This window comes from Phoxinus phoxinus, assembly GCF_949152265.1.
Source record: "Phoxinus phoxinus genome assembly, chromosome: 11".
NCBI classification, from domain to species: domain Eukaryota; kingdom Metazoa; phylum Chordata; class Actinopteri; order Cypriniformes; family Leuciscidae; genus Phoxinus; species Phoxinus phoxinus.
The window spans coordinates 21,922,602-21,942,122 of record NC_136886.1 but is presented as its reverse complement, the minus strand read 5'-3'; the positions used below and the strand labels follow the sequence as shown (position 1 = coordinate 21,942,122).

At 38.6% G+C, this 19,521-nt stretch overlaps 1 protein-coding gene across 14 annotated transcripts in view; it reads left to right on the top strand.

The window, feature by feature from the left end:
• LOC307006464 (endonuclease V-like) overlaps window positions 1-19,521 on the top strand; it is a 134,894-nt gene that overhangs the window by 46,800 nt on the left and 68,573 nt on the right. For 12 of the 14 annotated variants that reach the window (XR_013799461.1, XR_013799462.1, XM_079627491.1 and 9 more), the window contains exon 3: window positions 4,524-4,658. The exons of the other annotated variants lie outside the window; for them this stretch is intronic. Coding sequence is in view for 10 of the 12 variants with exons in the window: in XM_079627491.1 (XP_079483617.1) it covers window positions 4,524-4,658 (135 nt within the window). In the remaining 2 variants the exon portion in view is untranslated. The remainder of the gene's footprint in view (window positions 1-4,523; window positions 4,659-19,521) is intronic. 14 annotated transcript variants of the gene reach the window in all.

Below are 19,521 nucleotides of genomic sequence, written 5' to 3'. Positions count from 1 at the left end.
CAATTTCATAACACATATGCACAAGAATTATTAATAACCATATAAACAGACTGGAACTGGATATTGCTCATAAAAAGCAAAGTTTGAGATTGCCCGCATTCTCCACCATAAAATGTAAGGTAAATGCCTCGGACTCTGGGTCCGTATGAATTAACTCAAATGATCTAATAGGAATTTTAATAACTAATCATGAATATGATTAATATTTTGCATATTACAGTTACATTAAATTATCGAAATTGAAAATGTATAGATTATATGAATATATGAATAATCGATCACAACGTCTTATAATTCCTCATTCATATATCAATAATCTTATTTAATTTTGATTATGAGATAACCTTTAAGGGAAATTCATGTAATGATCAAATAGGTGTTTGTCCCGCAAAAAAACATCAAAGATCACCCATCAACCTCTCAGTAAAGCTATCCCTCCATATAAACTCCAAGAAACATTAACTTCCGGCCGGGAACATTAATTTTCCGGTGTTTATAAAATTAAATCTACTCAATGTAGTAAATAATGAGCGCTGGTAGCTCTTGGATCGTAAATCTCATTGACTTTGTTTTTTTACAAGCATTTTCACAGACACAGTCTTGAATATATGTTTTAATAAATGCAAAACTACAGAATATAATTACTACACAAGATACACGGGTTATATGTCTATGTAAATAACTTACAGTTGAACAAACAAGACAAACGGATAACAAATGAGAGAGAGAGAGTGAGAGAGTGCTCTGATTGAGGCTGGGCTACTTAGAGCAGAAACGCACACCTCGCATGCGAAGAGCGCTTTACGGAGGTTTTGGTCGTGCGAGAGAAAGAGAGAGAGGATGAGAGGGTGAGAGAGAGAGAGGAGATCACGAATGATCATAGAATAGCAAAATCACAGACCTTCTGAGAGCCAACAATCGAAACAAACTTTAAAACATTAAACTCGTTGGAGTTAATACTTGCAAAGTTGTTTGTGTGTGTGTCTGGACCCGGGGAGCGCGCGTTCTCGTGCGGAGGCGCGTTCTCTTGTGAGTCCTCGAGCAGGGCTCGTTCTCGCTCACGTGCTCCCTCGTGTTTCCGAGCGCGCTGGTCGCGGGAGAATTTGAAGGCTTCTTGAAAGTGAAGTTGCTGAGGAATTCAGGCTTAGTCCGTTTGACTCTTAGGTGAAGGCGAACCAAGGAGAATTTGAAAATGAAACAAAAGAAACTTAGGTAAAGAAAATAAAAGCAGACGGAACTCCCACGGAGTTCATCGTAGACTTTTTACATGACGAACAGGGATGAGACGGAAGCAAGAGTGACGGAGGAGGAGCTTTTGGCTCTTTTTAAAGACTGTATGGGTCACGCCTTCGTTTGGCGCGAGTGGCCAATCACCTTCAGTGATATGGGAGCGGGAGACTTTCTTTGTCTTGTCGAGAAGACCCCCGGCTGTGTAGATTTATGACAGAGCTTTGGGCTTAGTCATTTCTACGACTGAAAAGGATTCATATAGTAATAATCATATCATTGCAGTCTATTATCGAGATTCAACTCCGTTAGGCCTCAAGATTCAAAATGATACTAAACACATCATGTTCAGATTATATGAAAACAAAGTTACATTATTATGCATTAGTATAGGCATTTAAAGTTTGATTAATACATGCTAATATTGTAATCAGTCCCAAATCGGTCGTGACACAGAAATGGCGACACAGAAAAATATCATATACATGTGGTAAAGTCTTAAATATGATTCCCTTTGGAAAAGTCTCTTGGTGTGTGTGTGTGCGCTTCTTTGTGGAAGACACGTGGGTGTCCGGTTACGTGTGTCTCTTGGTGTGAGGAATGTTGGTGTCATGTTACGTGTGTCGAAGTGTGTGTGTGTGTTGGAATGGGAGAAAGAGACAAAGCTCTCTTGTCTGTTCAGACAATGAATGAAGTGTTTGCGAGAATCACGATTCACTAATTTGACAAGCAGCTGGCCGGATGTCATTGTCGCTACACCTGCCTGCCCTCATATCAATATCACATTTATTTCTATAACACAGTTCCAGTCGTGGGATTGAATAAGTGTACTCAATAACGTCCACAACGGTTTTGGACACACAAATGGCTGTTCCCAGTTTTTTGGCTTTTAGTATGAATATGTTAGTCTTACTGTTATCTATAAGCTAGTGTGCTCCAAAACAATAACAAAATTTGCATTTAAAAGACCAAACCCAACGTTGAAAATTAAAATCATGTTGATGTCAGAATCCAATGTCAGATTAACGTTAATCTCCAACGTTGGACAGACGTTGTATTGTGGTTGAAAATCGGTTGACGTCAGAAACCAACATCAGTCGAGTTCTGACGTCAACCAGACTTTCATTTACAACTAAAATACAACCCCTGCGACCCAAAATCATGCCTGACGTTACTACTTTCTACTCAAGGCCCTTGACAGAAATGTAGTGGAGTAAAAAGTACGATATTTGTCTTTCAAATGTAGTGAAGTTAAAGTAAAAGTTTACAGAAAAAATAATACTCAAGTAAAGTACAGATACTCAAAAAGTGTACTTAAGTACAGTACTCAAGTAAATGTACTTTGTTACTGTCCACCTCTATGGCAAAAGTAGCTTACTACATCTAATTCATTTTTATCATTTTTAATTATCATGTCAGTCAAACAGCGTACTAAAGTCTGATTACATTGTATTCAACACAAACTCTGCTACAATAATATGTGAGCAGCATGTATGTAGAAGTTTGTGGTTTTGAGAAAATTACGCTTATGCATGGTTTGTGAAAAAAAAAATTAAGTCACTGAATTAAGGCCTTAAAAGACATACTGAATATTTGTTTATAGGACTTTTGAGAACTGGATCTTGTAGCCGACATTTTTTTTTGCTTCGAAATTATGTGAAAATCATCCTGCCCACTCATTCACATAAAACAATATATTGATTTAAAATTAGTAAGACATGTTTTGTGTCAGAAAGACTGTATAACAATCATATATAATGATGTGATTCAGACCTGGGAATACAATGGCCCCTAATGGCCCTATCAGTTGAAAGGGACTGTGAGGGAGCTAGAACAAAGAATGTGAGGAGATTAAAATAATGTCTTTTTTATTTATTTATTTATTTTAATTACAACACAACATAATCCACATATACATAACAAAGGACAAAAACACATTATTGAGCACATGTATCTAAACACAGAGAATCACACACCTTTGTGCCATTCCTGAAACAGTTTCTGTTCAACATACCTTTCATTTACCCTGTCATCTGAGATGAAGAGTTTGAAGCTCCACAGTTTAAAGAGACTTGTGTGAAAGTTTGAGTCTGCATGACTCTTAAGTGGCATCTGATACCTGTAAAAACAACAAATCAACTGTGAGCATGCTGATATCAGGAGCATAGGGCTGCACGATTTAGGGGGGGGGAACTAATTGCGATCTTTCTGATTAAAATTGTGATTTGATGTCACCTTATATTGATACACATCTGAAATTTTCTTAACTGTTTATGTTCACTTAAGATTGTTTTTACGTAGATCATTTTGTGTGTATTTGCTCAAGATTTTCTTGTGTGCTGTCTGAGAGGCGCGCTTCAAGTCAAGTCATCTTAATTTATATAGCGCTTTTAACAATGTAGATCATTTCAAAGCTGCTTTACAGAGATAAACGTATAATTTAAGGTAACAGATTGTTTTGGCTTTATAGCGGTTCTTGAATAATGTTATTTTACAGCTAAAGTTAGTTTTGATTGATTCACTTCCGTCGAAAGGATAATTTGTTATTAAATTAGGGGCCACTAAGACGACACCGTTCTCTCTACACAGACTTTAAACGCGAACCTGTGAGAAACGCTGATGGCGCTCACGTGTGCATCAAGAATGAATTCTATAGTTATGTGCATTTGAATATATGTGCACATGTTTGTAATTCTCTACAAACCAAGCCTAAACAAACTACTTGTCCTGCCTATAAATTTGATACAGAATATTATTTTATTTTATCACTACGGGGTAGATACGCGAATTTTCCACAATACTTTATCTGTAGAGTGATAAAGGGATCCTCCATAGGGAGAGGCTAGTTGGCACTTCAGCACTGCGTTACTTACACTGCGTAAAAATTATAAACTTTCTTTAGGAAGCACCACTGGCCTGATCATTTAGATAGGTGATCATAGTTTTAAGCGGGGGCTGAGACGACTGATATGCGGGCTGAAACCCCCCTAAAAAGGGCCTAGAACTGCCCCTGCTTCACTGTGTTCACAATGGCCTCTCATAGCTTATGTTTACATATTTACCTACATACTGTATATTTTCACTAAAACATCTTTAGTAAATGAAAAATACCACACGGACACTTGGAAACATTTTCGAGTGAAACAGTTCAGTGAAACAGGCTAAACAGATTAAAGGAAACTCACTGTTTTGGGGAACAAAAACCTTTACTACTTATATAATTATATTATGAATATTAAATATTTTTAATAGTTTGTTTTCCCAAATACTAACACAATATAATTTCCCCCCCATAGCTTCTGTATGAGGATTGTAAGATGGTGACTCTTAATGCCCCCTATGTGGCTGGTTTCCTGGGCTTCAGAGAAGCACCACCTCTGCTGCAGGCTCTGGAGAAACTGAAGAATGAACAGCCAAATCTTATGCCACAGGTTAGAGTCATGATCATATCTATTACCTCAGCTTAAACCTGACAAAGTCTCACTTTCCCAGACTGAGTGTAATTTTTTTTTAGTGTGATGAATTGTTTACACTTTAGATTAGGGCATGCAGAAAGAGTTGTAAATTACTTCTATACACATACACATACTTTGTCAAGTCATCATTTATAGTCTATAATGCATTATGTGAATGCTAGGTCAAAGAAATGTGTCTTTAATCTAGCTTTGAACTGACAGAGTGTGTCTGCCTCCCGGACAATGGTAGGAAGACTGTTCCAAAGTTTTGGTGCTAAATAGGAAAAGGATCTACCGCCAGCACTCGATTTTGATATTCTAGGTATTATTAACTATTAATTATTAACCATTTAGTGCTTTGTAAGTAATCAGCAATATTAAAAAATGTATACGATGTTTAATAGGCAGCCAATGCAGTGTTGACAGAACGGGGCTAATATGGTCATACTTCCTGGTTCTGGTAAGAACTCGAGCTGCTGCGTTTTGAACTAGCTGTAGTTTGTTTGTTAAGCGTGCAGGGCAACCACCCAGTAGAGCATTACAATAATCTAGCCTTGAGGTCATGAACGCATTAACTAGCTGACAAACCGCATTTGTCAATGAGAGCATATATGGCGTAATTTAGATATATTTTTAAGATGGAAAAATGCGGTTTTACAGATACTAGACACGTGACTTTCAAATGAAAGATTGGTATCAAAGAGCACACCCAGGTTCCTAACCGACGACGAAGACTTAAAGGAGAACTCCGGTCAATTTTAACATTGAGCTCAATTTTTAGTAAATTTGGAGTGCTGTCAATACAGAGAACAACGACAAAAATCGGTGTTGCCTACACCGTGTTATTATCCTCTTTTTAAAATTTGCACCCTATTGACTTGAATGGGGTCTAATTTTAAACATGCTTTTATTTCTCTTATCATCCTTGATGTGTCATACAAGTGCCAAAGTACGAGTGAATCTGACTGCAGTAGATGTGAAAGATATTAATACTTTTTTTCTAAAGTCCAAAGTAGTCGATTGTCGAGTTCACGCGCATAGATTTAGTTACCTATGATCACGCGCGTGAACTCGACAATCGACTACTTTGGACTTCGACCGAAAACAGGAACTAAATACAGGTATGTGCGCTGGCTGATATAACATCATTTTTATTAATATCTTTCACATCTACTGCAGTCAGATTCACTCGTGTTCACTCTGAAGGAATCACTCAACATGGCTGGGCACTTGTATGACACATCAAGGATGATAAGAGAAATAAAAGCAGGTTTAAAATTAGACCCCATTCAAGTCAATAGGGTTCAAATTTGAAAAAGAGGATTACACGGTGTAGGCAACACCGATTTTTGACGTTGTTCTCTGTATTGACAGCACTCCAAATTTACTAAAAATTGACCTCAATGTTAAAATTGACCGGAGTTCTCCTTTAACAGAGCAGCCATCAACCCACTAAACATCAGACGTCTATTGGATAGGCAGATCATGTCTATATTGCGTCAGTCGGTCCAAGACCAGTTTTTGACCTTTATGCAACGTGCAAAATAGTCTGCTATTTGGACATCTAACCATGACCCCACCTGGACGTCAATATAATGTTCAATATTTGAACGCCGGAATAGGTAATTTTCTGGATGTTATGTGGACGTCTAAGACAGGTGCAGGAAATTGACATGATCTAGGTTTGCAAAGTTACCTCCAAATGAGGTCTTTTCTACGTCATGTTTGGAAGTCAGATTTTGGTTAAATATATTAGTTAAAATATAGTCTTCCTGTAGCTCAAACAGTAGAGCATTGGTGCTTGCAACACAAGATCATGGGTTCGATTCCAAGGGAATGCAAGAACTGATAGGAATATAAATGTGTAATGCAATGTAAGTCACTTTGGATAAAAAGCATCTGCCAAATGCATAAATGTAAATACAATGGTACAGAAAACACGTTCTCCACCCTTTTGAAACATGGGACTACAGTTATAGAAGTTATAAAAAAAAAAAACGTAAAATTTGTCTAAATTTGATGTTGAAAAGATGTCCACAAACAACCACATTTGGACTATAAATAACCCTTACACGGAGGTCCCACGGATGTCAACATTAGATGTGCGGTAGATGTCGAAAAAATACGTTGTCTGGCGTCACAGTCTGCACCCTCCTGATACAGACATAGGACGGACAAGCACACCGTTGAAACTACGTCATCTGGAGGTAACTTTGCGCAGGGGGAAGTGTTAGACAGTATTCTAGGTTATTACGTGTGGAAGTTTTTTGTCCAATAATTAGAATCTCTGTTTTTTTCTGAATTTAGTAGTAGGAAATTACTAGTCATCCAATTTTTTTGTAACAGGTAAGAAAGATCTACAAATGATGTGTAACACATTTACGAGTGATGATTTGTTTACACTTTAGATTAAGGTATTCATAAAGCTTTGTAAATTATTAATTCATGTATTTACACGTAATCTATAACAGGTGTTGAACACTTTGTAGTGTGCACTGCAACTTAAAGGACAAGTTCGGTATTTTACACTTAAAGCCCTATTTACAGATCGTATCTGATGAAATAGAACGGTTAAGATTAAACTTTGGACAGATGCTGCTGTCGCGAGAATTTTGGGTTTATTTCGCTTCCCCCCCACACCCCCACAATGGTTGTCTATGGCCACTGGAAGATTCCTTCCTAAAACACATTCAACTTTCGTTTACAAAGACGTGAAACTCACCGAGTGGTCAGGGGTGTTCACTGATACGGGCCCAAAAAAAATCGCTGAAAAAGATGCATTCCAACAGGTTTTATCGTAGTTTTTGTCCACCTCCATTGACTTGTATTGAATGTGCTGTGTGAGGTACGATATTCCTCCGCCGCTTCTTCTTCTGCTTCTTCTGTGTATTCAATGAAATGCCAGCGGTTTGCTTGCAATCGGCAAAGGTGCATTATCGCCACCAACTGGTGTCTATTATTCAAGCTCTCAACGGAAGAATCTGGGTGTGACGCGTTTGGCAAAATAGGTCCACAAACGCTAAATAAAACTAAAATTCTCGGGACAGGAGCATGTGTCCAAATTTTAATCTTAACCGTTCTATTTCATCAGATACGATCTGTAAACAGGGCTTTAAGTGTAAAATACCGAACTTGTCCTTTAAGTGCTGACTGGTGAGGGTATAGACAGCTGTCTTCTCTCTAGTCAAGTCAAAATGTATTTCTATAGCACATTTAAAAGCAACAGAGTTGCACCACAGTGCTGTACAATAAAGCATTGAGCATATAAAAAGAAAGCATAAAAAGAAAACATGCAGCATACAAAATATAAACTCATTAAACAAAAAAAAAAAAAAAAAAAAAAAAAAAAAACACCTTTAAATAACTAATTAATCTAATCAAAAGCCAGAGAGAACAAATAAGATTTAAGAGCCGATTTAAAACGGTCTAGTAGTGTAGTAGCAGACACTCTTACACACATGGAATCTTTAACCACTGTGAGATTCAGTGGAAGGTAAAACCAGTTCACTTTATCACATCCCACACATATCACAAGTCTGTGCAGATGAGTGAAAGGATTTAACATAACGCACTGAAAGCTCCTGACTGAGAGTCATTTTTATAAATGTTTATCCGCTTGAAAACAAATAAATTACTCTTCTTAAAAATACAGCTTTAGCATACCTGCATGCATGTTTGTGCTTTTGAACAGACCAGCTTACAACTTAATACATCAATAAATTATATACTGATCATTTACTAATTGTTTGCTCATCATTTGTTCATGACGAACCATTGTTTATTGAGATAATGATACTAAAACAATATTGACATACAAGGGGATTTACAAATAATGTATCAAATAATAACTTGTATACCATCTACTAATGACCTGTTTGATTTATTTCCTGATTTAAATTTTTTTATTAAATAACTTAAACTTGATGTGTTTTATCGAGCTGATGTGGCCGGTTTGAATGTTTGCATGTGTGGCCGGTTTGAATGTTTGCATGTATTGCCTCAGATCATTTGCGTTTGAATAGTGCGCTCTCCGTGGGCGTGGTCACATTAAAAGATAACGAGTTATAATGAGCTGAAATGAGAACTCGCTCTTTTTATATAGATTACATAAACAGAGAATATTTGTTTTAGTTTTGAATTGGATAATTTAAAAGTACACACTTAAATGATTATAAAGATATATTGCTCATGGCTGGGTGAATAGTATTCGCTGAGTTTTGTTTAAGTTTACAGACGTGCACTAGAAAAAAAGTTCACGGAGATGGAGAGGCAGAAAGCACACCCTTGTAGCGTTTATGCCTCGGACTTTTGGTCCGTATGAATTAACTCAAATGATCTATAGGGAATTTTAATAACTAATCATGAATATGATTAATATTTGCATATTACAGTTACATTAAATTATCGAAATTGAAAATGTATAGATTATATGAATATATGAATAATCGATCACAACGTCTTATAATTCCTCATTCATATATCAATAATCTAATTTAACTTCGAGTATGAGATAACCTTTAAGGGAAATCCATGTAATGATCAAAGAGGTGTTTGTCCTGCAAAACCATCAACCCATCAATCTCTCAACAAAGTTATCCCTTATTATAAACTCCAAGAAATATTAACCTTCTGGTCGTGAACATTAATTTTCCGGGGTTTATAAAATTAAACTACTTAATGTAGTTAATAGCGCGGTAGCTCTTAGTTCGTAAACCTCATTGACTCGTATTTTTACAAGCACTTTCACAGAAACAGTTGAATATATTGTTTTAATAAATGCAAACTACAGAATATAACGGAATACACATAGTGATTATAGGTTTTATACGTCTATGTACAGTTACTTACATTAAACAGACAAGACAAAACGGGTAACAGATGATGAGAGAAGGAGAGTTATAGAGAGTTGGGGAGGGGCGCGCGCCGTAGCACGCGCTGAGATTGTAGAGAGATAGAGAAAGAGAGAATGGTCACGTGTGACCATAGAACAGCAAACATCATAGAATAACGAAATCACAGACCTTTGAGAGCCAACCAAAATGCATCGAACCTTAAAACATTAAAAACTCGTTAGAGTGGATACTTGCAAAAGGTCGTGTGTGCGCATGTCTGGATCTGAGGGGAGCGTGCGTTCTCGTGTCTGAGGCGCGTTCTCTCGTGTTGTTTCGGAGCAGGGCGCGTGCTCGTTGCCAGAGCACGTTTCCGCGGGAGCTTTGAAGGCTGGTTGAAAGTGAAGTTGCTGAAGGAATTCAGGCTCCGTTCGTTCGACTCGTAGGTGGAAACGACCAAAGGAGAATTTGAAAATGGCACAAAAGAAACTTTATAAAGAAAATAAAAGCAGGGAACTCCGTGAGGGAGTTTAGATCGGAGACGTCACATGATGAGCAGTGATGAAGGCAGGAAGCGCAGAGCAAGAGAGTAAGGAGGAGCTTTGTTCCAGCTTTTGAGGGGAATACTTTCTCCGCCCCGTTTTTCGGGAAGGACCAATCATGTGCCGAGATTCACACGCGGGAGAGTTCTCCTTTGTTTGCTGGGAACGTCCTTCTGGCTTGAAATGCAACAGTGTGTGGCTTAACTTTTCGGCTCCAGAAATATAACATGTGTAAAACAATGTACATTACTGCATTCTGCTATCAGAATTCGACTCCGTTAGGTTTAGAGAATTACAGAGACATCAAACACATCAGTTAGATTATGAGAATACAAAGTTTGATTATTATGCATTAGTATAGACATTTAAAGTTTGATTAAGGTTACACCGGGACATTTATATGCTTTCCTATGGTTTATAAACACATCTTAACACACAAATGGCTATATTTGGTACATTTTAAGGGTGACTTTATGGTGAAAGTCCTTTCCTTTGTCTGAGGCCATGTGGTGTCTTGGTATGTGTGTGTGCTTTAAAGGCACAAAGGAATGTTTGGGTGTCACGTTACGTTTGTTGAAGTGTGTTGGAATGGACGAATGAGACGACGCTCTCGTCTGGTCACACAACGAATGAAGTGTATTAGAGAATCAGATTCCCTAATTCGAACAGATGTCAGTCAATGTTGCTACACCCTGTTTACTTTCTTTATTTTACAAAAGCTAAATGTTTTATTTCGATTGTAAGTGGACACATGAAAAAGTAGACATTTAACAGCTTATGTTTTCATATTTCTTAAGTCTGTATCAAAAATGACGGAGTATTTTAAATCTATCTTGCTGCTATGTAAAAAAAAAAAACGAGCAAAACGCGCCGGCGCGTTTGCCGTCCCCAGAGGGTTAACTTTGACAAGAAGGGCACCTGTGAGATGGGTCTATAATTAGCATTGGTAGCCGGTGTCAACATTGTTCTGTTATATTTAATTCATGGACTTTTAGTTTGCTTTCATTCATCTTATGTGTTTCGTTGTCTGTGTTTCCCACCACCGATCAGTCACCATGGACACTAACTTACAGCTGCTCCTCTTTTACCGTATAAGTATAAGTCACATCAGTCAAAAAATGCATCATGAAGAGGAAAAAAACATATATAAGTCAAACTGGACTATTAAGTTTAGTTTAGAAATTTATTTCACAAAATCCAAGACCAAGAACACAGAACAACAGGCTGAATAGGTGTCCGGCATGTTAACGTAACACAGGGTTTCCCGCAGCACTTTGGAACTAAGGCTGCCGCCTAAACAACACACGCCTTAACTACGTCGTCAAAAAAATGTATATGAGCGATATCCGCCGTGTTACTCTGTCCTGTTTAGAGCTTAGATTCTCTGCCCGAGCCCGATATTTCCCGCCACTATACTCAGGCTGGGCCCGTGATATAGAGACGTGCGGCGCGGGACCAGATTTGATGTCCGAGTGCGAGCGCGGGCAGTAGCCTAATGCACTCACTCTGTGTGTGCGGGCTGCGGGAGAATAAAACGATTAAATAAAAAAAATCTATGAATAAAACATATAAAAACTAATAAATTGTTATTCATCTGTTGCAGAAAAGCATTTACATTTACATTTATTCATTTAGCAGACGCTTTTATCCAAAACAATAGAAGCAATTAAACTAGCAGTAGACCAACAGTATGTAAGTGCTATGACCCTTCACAGTACAATCCAACGTACAGTATTTTTTATTTTTTTTTAGAATAGAGAAGAGTGTGTTAGTATTACTGGATTAAATGCTGCCGAAAAAGATACGTCTTCAGCAATTTCTTAAAAATGGGTATGGACTCAGCGGCTCTGGCTGAGTTAGGCAGATCATTCCACCAGTAGGGAACAGTCATGGTAAAGGTCCGAGAAAGAGATTTTGTGCCTCTTTGAGCAGTGCCAGTGGTTGTTCTGTAGGCAAACGTCAGTGACTTGAATTTGATGCGAGCGGCAATCGGCAACCAGTGCAATTTTGTTAGGAGAGGAGTGACGTGTGCTCTCTTCGCGGGAGAGCAACAAGAACAACTAAAGAACAACTAAAACAAAATAGAAACTATTTACAGGCCAGAGTTTCTATTTGTAACATGTTTGCAGCATTGAGCGATGTAGCCAATCACAGACATATGTGTTGATTTCTTGAACGCAACGGCCAATCAGAAGCATTTAAGATAGAATCCGCTCACCGCTCAAAACTGACTTTTTGTTCAGTGCTGAATTCTGCATGCTGGCAAATCCTCTAATTATAAAAGATATTATGAAAGATTCATTATGCAGTCAGCTTCATTGATAATAACAGAGATGTATGAGATCGCGATGAACTGATGTCAGCTTTTTAGGAATTATTAAGGGAGCGCACTTTGCGCGCATTCAGTCATGGCAAACCATGCACGCAGCCTGCTTGATTTTATGTTAAGTTAACCCTCTGGGGTCGGCAATCACGCCGGCGTGATTTGCACGTTTTTTTTCACATAGCAGCTAAATAAACTTAAAATACTCAGTCATATATGGTCATACAGACTTAATAAAAATGAAAAAAAAAAATCTGTGAGATGTCTACTTTTGTATGTGTCCACTTACAATCAAAACAAAACGTTGTGCTTTTGTAAAATAAAGAAATTAAACAGGGTGTGCTTTCTGCCTCTCCGTCTCGTGAACTTTTTTTTCTTGAGCACGTCTCTAAACATAAACAAAACTCAGCGAATACTTGTCACACATTTGTGAGCTCTATATATTTATAATCATTTAAGTGTGTAGTTTTAAATTATCTGATTCAAAACGAAAACAAATATTCTCTGTTTAAGTAATTTGTATAAAACCAACAAGATATTCAGTTTCTCTAACCTTTACTCATTAGTTTTAATGTGACCACACCCACACGCGCAAAACATATAGAGATGCAAATCGTCCATGTGTCGCGCGAACGCCCCATTACATCAACAACAAAGCGGCAAACTTTATCAGTCCTCTGCTGTCGTCGAGTTTGGAAGACACGCTGTGAGATTATTGGGTTTACATCTGAAGAAGAAGAACGCGATTTGAAGACAAGAACGATTTTAAGGTAAGAAATAATTCTGAATTATATTAGTTAGTGTTATTGTTGCATAAACTTCATATTGCCATTGAACTGTTGCTCGATGCTTCAGTAAATGTTCCCTGCACGCGCTGTGAGAGTTTGAGTCGCGCGACGTGCGTTTGAAAAGCAAAAAGCACCATGATTTTACTCCAATCTCATTTCATAACGTCATATCGATTGTAAACATTTGAAGTAACATATGATAATCAATATGTTTTTCTCTAGTGTAGTGTTACTGAAGTGTTCCTTTTTAACAATGCCTGCTATACTATTGTTCATATTATTTTATTCAGCCCTGCAGATATATGCCTACAAGGCACAACAAATATGTATATATATGTGTGTGTGTGTGTGTGTGTGTGTATTTTGTAAATTTTAAAAAGGAATTTTAACCAGAACAAATCTAAAATGTATTGCCACAATCATGCAGCCCTGGTTTCTCTTGATATCAGCATGTTCACAGGTTTATATATATATATATATATATATATATATATATTTTTTTTTTTTTTTTTTTTTTTTTAGGTAGCTACCCGTCCTGCTGACTTCAACATGAGCATGAGGAGGTAAAGTGAAAAATCAAACACCTGGGAAATGACAGGTATGTACTATGTTTCAGAAATTGCACAAAGGTGTGTGACTGGTTAAGTCTCTGTCTTTAGTTCAGTGTGTTAAATAATGTGCTATTTTTTGCCATTTGTTGTGTATCTTTGGATTATGTTGTGTTGTAAATAAATTCAAACAATCAAAAAGCCATTCTTTTTTAAATCTCCTCATTCTTTGTGCAAGGTAATGTAATGATAGCGCCTGAGAGCCCCTAATAGGGCCATTATGGGAGGGTCTTTGTCTCTCTCAGGTGTTAAACACTCAATATTCATGGTGGTTAACGCCTCCTCGCATAAAGCTTTCTTACACAAGACATGTCATACTAATTTTAAATCAATATATTGTCTGATCTGAATGAGTATTCAGGATTATTTTCACATAGTTTTGGAGCAAATATTCTAGGCTACGTGATACAATTTTCAAAAGCCTTGCGAAGAAATAATCAGTTTGGGTTTCATGACATTATTTCAGTGACTTTTTTTTGGTCATTTTCACAAACCACGCATAAATGTTATTATCTCAAAACTACAAACTTTTACATACATGCTGCTGACATATTATTGTAGCAGAGTTTGTGATGAATGCAGTGTAATAATACTTTAGTCATGAAAATGTCACAAGTAACAGAAATAAGCACAAATGTTAGAGCATGTCAGAACACCTCCAGGACCCAGAAAACACCTCAGACCCCAGAGGGTTAACAGTGGTTTGTGAATGTTAATGCTTTAATAACAAACAATTCATCAGGGGCATTTATGCTGATGTGTATGGTGGCGACACGTACAGTAGGCTAACACAAAGTTAAGTTAAGTTACACCTTAACTAACACGTTTTCTGCGGGAAACCCTACACAATAGCATAAAGAACGTATACCTGGGAGGCTGAATAGGCTAAATTAACATAAGCCAGCGAGTCCAACAAGTTACCGGTAAGTAGCCTAAGTTCACCAAGCTCCCGCGATCTCATTCCAACACACTGGATACATTGAATTCTTCCTCGGTGTCGCTTCTGAACAACTCCGCCAACTAGAGCGCCCTCTCGCGGCTGTAGACGGTAATGTTTTCTCCTGCTTCATCTCAGTCAGTATGAATTCATTTTGATATATAAGTCGCACCTGACTATAAGTCGCATAGCAAAACTATGAAAAAAAGTGTGACTTATAGTCCGGAAAATACGGTAGTTAATCGTCACTGTGTCTTTAAGTTCCTGTCCGTGTTCAGTTTAGTTGTCCAGTATTGTTTGTGCTTTGCACACTGTCTCGCCTGTTGTCTAGTGCAGTCATATACATTTCTGAATGAGATGAAGAAAAACTCACATAATTGAAGAAGTCGTTTGACCTACATTATAACGAGTCATTATATGTATAATGTATTAATATATAACTTATATGTTTCATAATAGAACCGAAGCTATAGATTGTGAATTTAAACATTTCTCGTTTACCAGCGGCAAACGTCAGGAGGACTAGCCGAGGTAAGGCTGTTCCAGGCGGGTTACATGAGCACTGAGTGCCCTGTGATCGCCTGGATCTCACAACTCCGAAACGTCAGATAAAATTTTTTAAATAGGCGCTATCTTTACAAATAAACCACAGATTTGAGCTTTAAACAACTACATCCTCAACTGAACAACTCTTAAAACTACATTTTGTGACACAATAACAGTAGTATTTTTAAATTCCGCGGCCTTTCTTGCCAACACACCACCGCCTAGCACTTGCCTCTCCCAGAAGCAGCGGATTTTGCCTCGGACGCGGTTACTAACGTAACCTCGGTTCCCTGAGATGAGGGAACGAGTGTTGGGTAAGCTGGCTTACGCATTGGGAAAACCCCTTTTCTCGAGAAGATTGAAGCCAAAAATTATCCTTATAATTTTTCTTTAATTTAAAACGCACTTGCTGCAGCAAGCAGACCCAAGTGAGATGGCTTGCGCGTTTATTGGCTGCTCTGCGGCAACTGCTGCAACCTATGGAGAGGCACGACTAACGTTAGAGCCAATGGGGATGCTTCGCGCCCTCTAGGGGTCACAGCCAGTGTTAATTTTGACAGCAAATTTTGATTTAGTTTTAGTCATAGTCTTTTGACTAAAATGCCATTTTAGTTTTAGTCATATTTTAGTCTTCTGAATTGTTTTAGTTTTAGTCTAGTTTTAGTCGACTAAATACAATAAGATTTTAGTCGACTAAATCTACAGTAGATTTAGTCGACTAAAATAGAATGGGTTTAGTTCAATTGTAATGCTTTAATTTCGAATTTCTCTAAACTTTCCAAACCCATTATATTCCCGTTGAAAACATCTATTAACCTGTTAATATAAATCATTTTTAAAGTTTGAACATGCAACACATACACAGATTTAGCACTGTGACACAAAATAATATCTTAAACTTCTAAAAGAACAGTCTTTTTTTTCCTCCAATGAATGATTATACAGTCTTTAACTTACATACATCTTTATTCTTTCAAGCAGATATATTTATTTGTATAAATTAAATATAATTAATCCTTATTAAAGCTATTAAACAGCAGTACTTTTCTCTTTTTATTTTGTTGTTTGATCAATATTAAGTGTACAGAAGGCATTAGGTTTATTACGCACTGTCACTTTAAGACCGAGTGTGCAGATCCAGCACTGCTGATCCACATCCGATATTCTCACAACTGTACGTTCTGTAAAGACATAACCAACTGTGTTTACGCGAATACTCTCCAAAACGGACATTTAGACATAACGTGTGTATTTGTCCATTCAGACGGGAAAGAGAGCTCAATTCAGTCCTTGCGCGCAGCGCGCTGTATACAGCTGTCTATGTGCAGGGCTGCGCACGCTTCGGGTTGTGTGTGTGTGTCTGTGTTCGCACAGAAAAACATACCGAATAAAGCTCTCTTTCGCGTCGTCACTCTTATTCAGATCTATCCATGTCTGCTCTTCTCTTTCTCCCAGACGTTTAAATTTTTTAATGATTTATGAAACATGCATCAAGCACATGCCGACTCGTGAGCCGCCGGTAGATCGGCACGTTACAGTTCAAATGTGCGCATCTTCCACAAGCGCAAATCAGTTCTGACTGGGTCTCTTCCCCAATCGTCCCTCCCTAACATTTCCGTCTAGTTTTTATTCGTTGACGAAAATGTCAATACATTTTCGTCATAGTTGTCGTCATTTAAAACTGGTTTTTATTCAGTTATCGTCTCGTTTTCGTCTGTGAAAAAATGTCGTTGACGAAAATAATGACAAATTATTCGTCAACGAAATTAACACTGGTCACAGCCCGCAAAAATGAGCATGGCTTTATGTTATAAAAAGCCACGCCGCCCATAGATGCCTTGTTTTCATCGACTGAAGCGATACCAAATCGGAGCACAAGCACGGCAAGGTTACGCAACACTCATTCCCTCATCTCAGGGAACCGAGTTTACGTTAGTAACCGAGACGTTCCCTTTCGAGAGTACTCTCGTGTTGCGTAAGCTGGCTTGTAAAACGGCATGTGTGCTCACAAAGACTCCCTTCATCAACGTCCCAGGGCAAGTGCCCGGGGCTCATAAGACGAGTAACTAATGTTTAGGCCAAGAAGGGGAGTATGTAGGGGTGGGGCCGAATGTGATTGGATCCTAAGTGCTACATGAATAAAAGAATGCTTGACACATTACAGCACAGTTATGCTGGACCTAAGTCGGGCAGGATAACTGCTATATCGCGGCTAGACTGCTAACAGTCTAGCCTTTAGCGCGAGAACTTCTAGGTTATAAAACCTGATAAATGTAGACGGAGAGGCCCAGCCTGCCGCCATACAGATATCCTGTAGTGAAATCCCACTGGACCAAGCCCAGGACGAGGCCATGCCTCTATTAGAGTGAGCTCTGACGCCCAGAGGGCAGCAGAGGCCTTTGGATGCATAAGCCAGTGAAATAGCATCGACTATCCAACGTGAAAAGCTCTGCTTAGTGGTAGCCAGCCCTTTAGTGCGGCCACCAAAGGATACAAAGAGCTGCTCCGTTTGTCTGAACACAGCAAAGCGCTCCACATAAATTCTCAGGGCCCTGACAGGGAAAATTCACGTCCCTCTCACAGTCAGATACAGGGTGAGCAGACAGGGAAATGACTTGCGCGCTGAACGGAGTGGCAAGTATCTTGGGAACATAACCGTGTCTGGGTTTGAGGATGACTTTAGAATCATTGGGCCCGAACTCAAGACAGGTAGCGCTCACAGAGAGCGTGTGCAGGTCACCCACACGCTTGACTGAGGCAAGGGCCATCAGGGAGAAGGTTTTGAATGAAATATATTTTAAGTCTATGGACTGCATTGGTTCAAATGGGTCACCTTTCATGGCCTCTAGGACCGTTGAAAGGTCCCAAACGGGAACCGACGGAGGTCGAGGAGGGTTTAATCTCCTCGCTCCTCTGAGGAAACGGACGACTAGCCTCTGTGATAGTGTTTAACACTCCCTCTGGGAGGTTAACGGGTACCCGTTGAGAGCCCATGCATGCAGGGCTCACAGTTCGGGGTGGGGATGCCAGAGCGTCCCTTTGGCCTGAGACGAATCAGAGAGCGAGGCACGCGGGGAATCAGCCGGCGTGAGCTCGCGTGTCACTGAAGCCTCTGGAGCTTTTTTACGGCGCGGCCCGTGAGAGAGCGGCAGTGTGGTGTCCTCGCCGAAGACGGCTAATCGAGCCCGCAGGGTCGATAAGGCCATTTCGTTGCACTCCGGGCAGCCGCCTTTGGAGAGTGCGATGTCGCCGTGGTCCTTCCCCAGGCAGGAAACGCAAAGGATGTGGCGGTCCCCCACACTCAAAAATTACTCTTTGGTTGAACATGATTTAATCATGGACAGTGGTTCCACGTGATTGATTCAAGTTATTTGAGCACGACTGAATCAGGTTATTTGAACATGATTAAATCAAGTTATTTGAGCACGACTGAATCAGGTTATTTGGACAAGACTGAATCAAGTTATTTGAACATGATTAAATCAAGTTATTTGGACGAGTCTAATTTTAATTGGGTTTACTCACTTCGCTTAAGTTCATCCAACATGAAGTATTTGGGTTGAGATAACATGGTTCCATCATGTGGAAACACTGTCCATGCTTGAATCATGTTCAGCCAAAGACTTCTTTATTTGTGTCTATTTAATAGACACACAGTGTTAAAATAACATACCATCAACCTGAATATAGCATGGCTTTTCTTTTAATTCAATGTTGGCAGTCTAAAGATGGTACTGATTGCATCACTAGCAAACCCATTGGAGTTGCTTTTAAAGCAACTTGAATTATTAGCAGGTCCTCCACCGAAGCACATGCTCGACACTTTACCACAATGGTAACTCACCCATAAACACCTACATATAAGAAAGTCGTTTAAAATACCAACAAAATAGAATTCTCTGATTTTTTATCAAAGAACACTGCACAAAGCAATTACGACAGACCAGGAGGATATTCTTAAGTATTTATTGAAATACAACATTTACTTCACAAAACATTCTCAGGCATAAAACAAAATCAGCGGGCTTTAAAAATAATTAAAATAACTTTAAAACAATCTTATCAGACTTTTTCACCAAATAAGTGAAAACTGCACAAACAAGGAAATATGCTTGTTTAAAATTTCCATTTTAAAATGGTTAAAATGTGTAAATATAAAATAATATTATAATAATAAAATAACTGAAACAGAGTGGACCATTTTTAAAGGGATAGTTCACTTTGAAATTAAATTGTGGTATGTTTTAGCTTACCTGAAGTGCATCC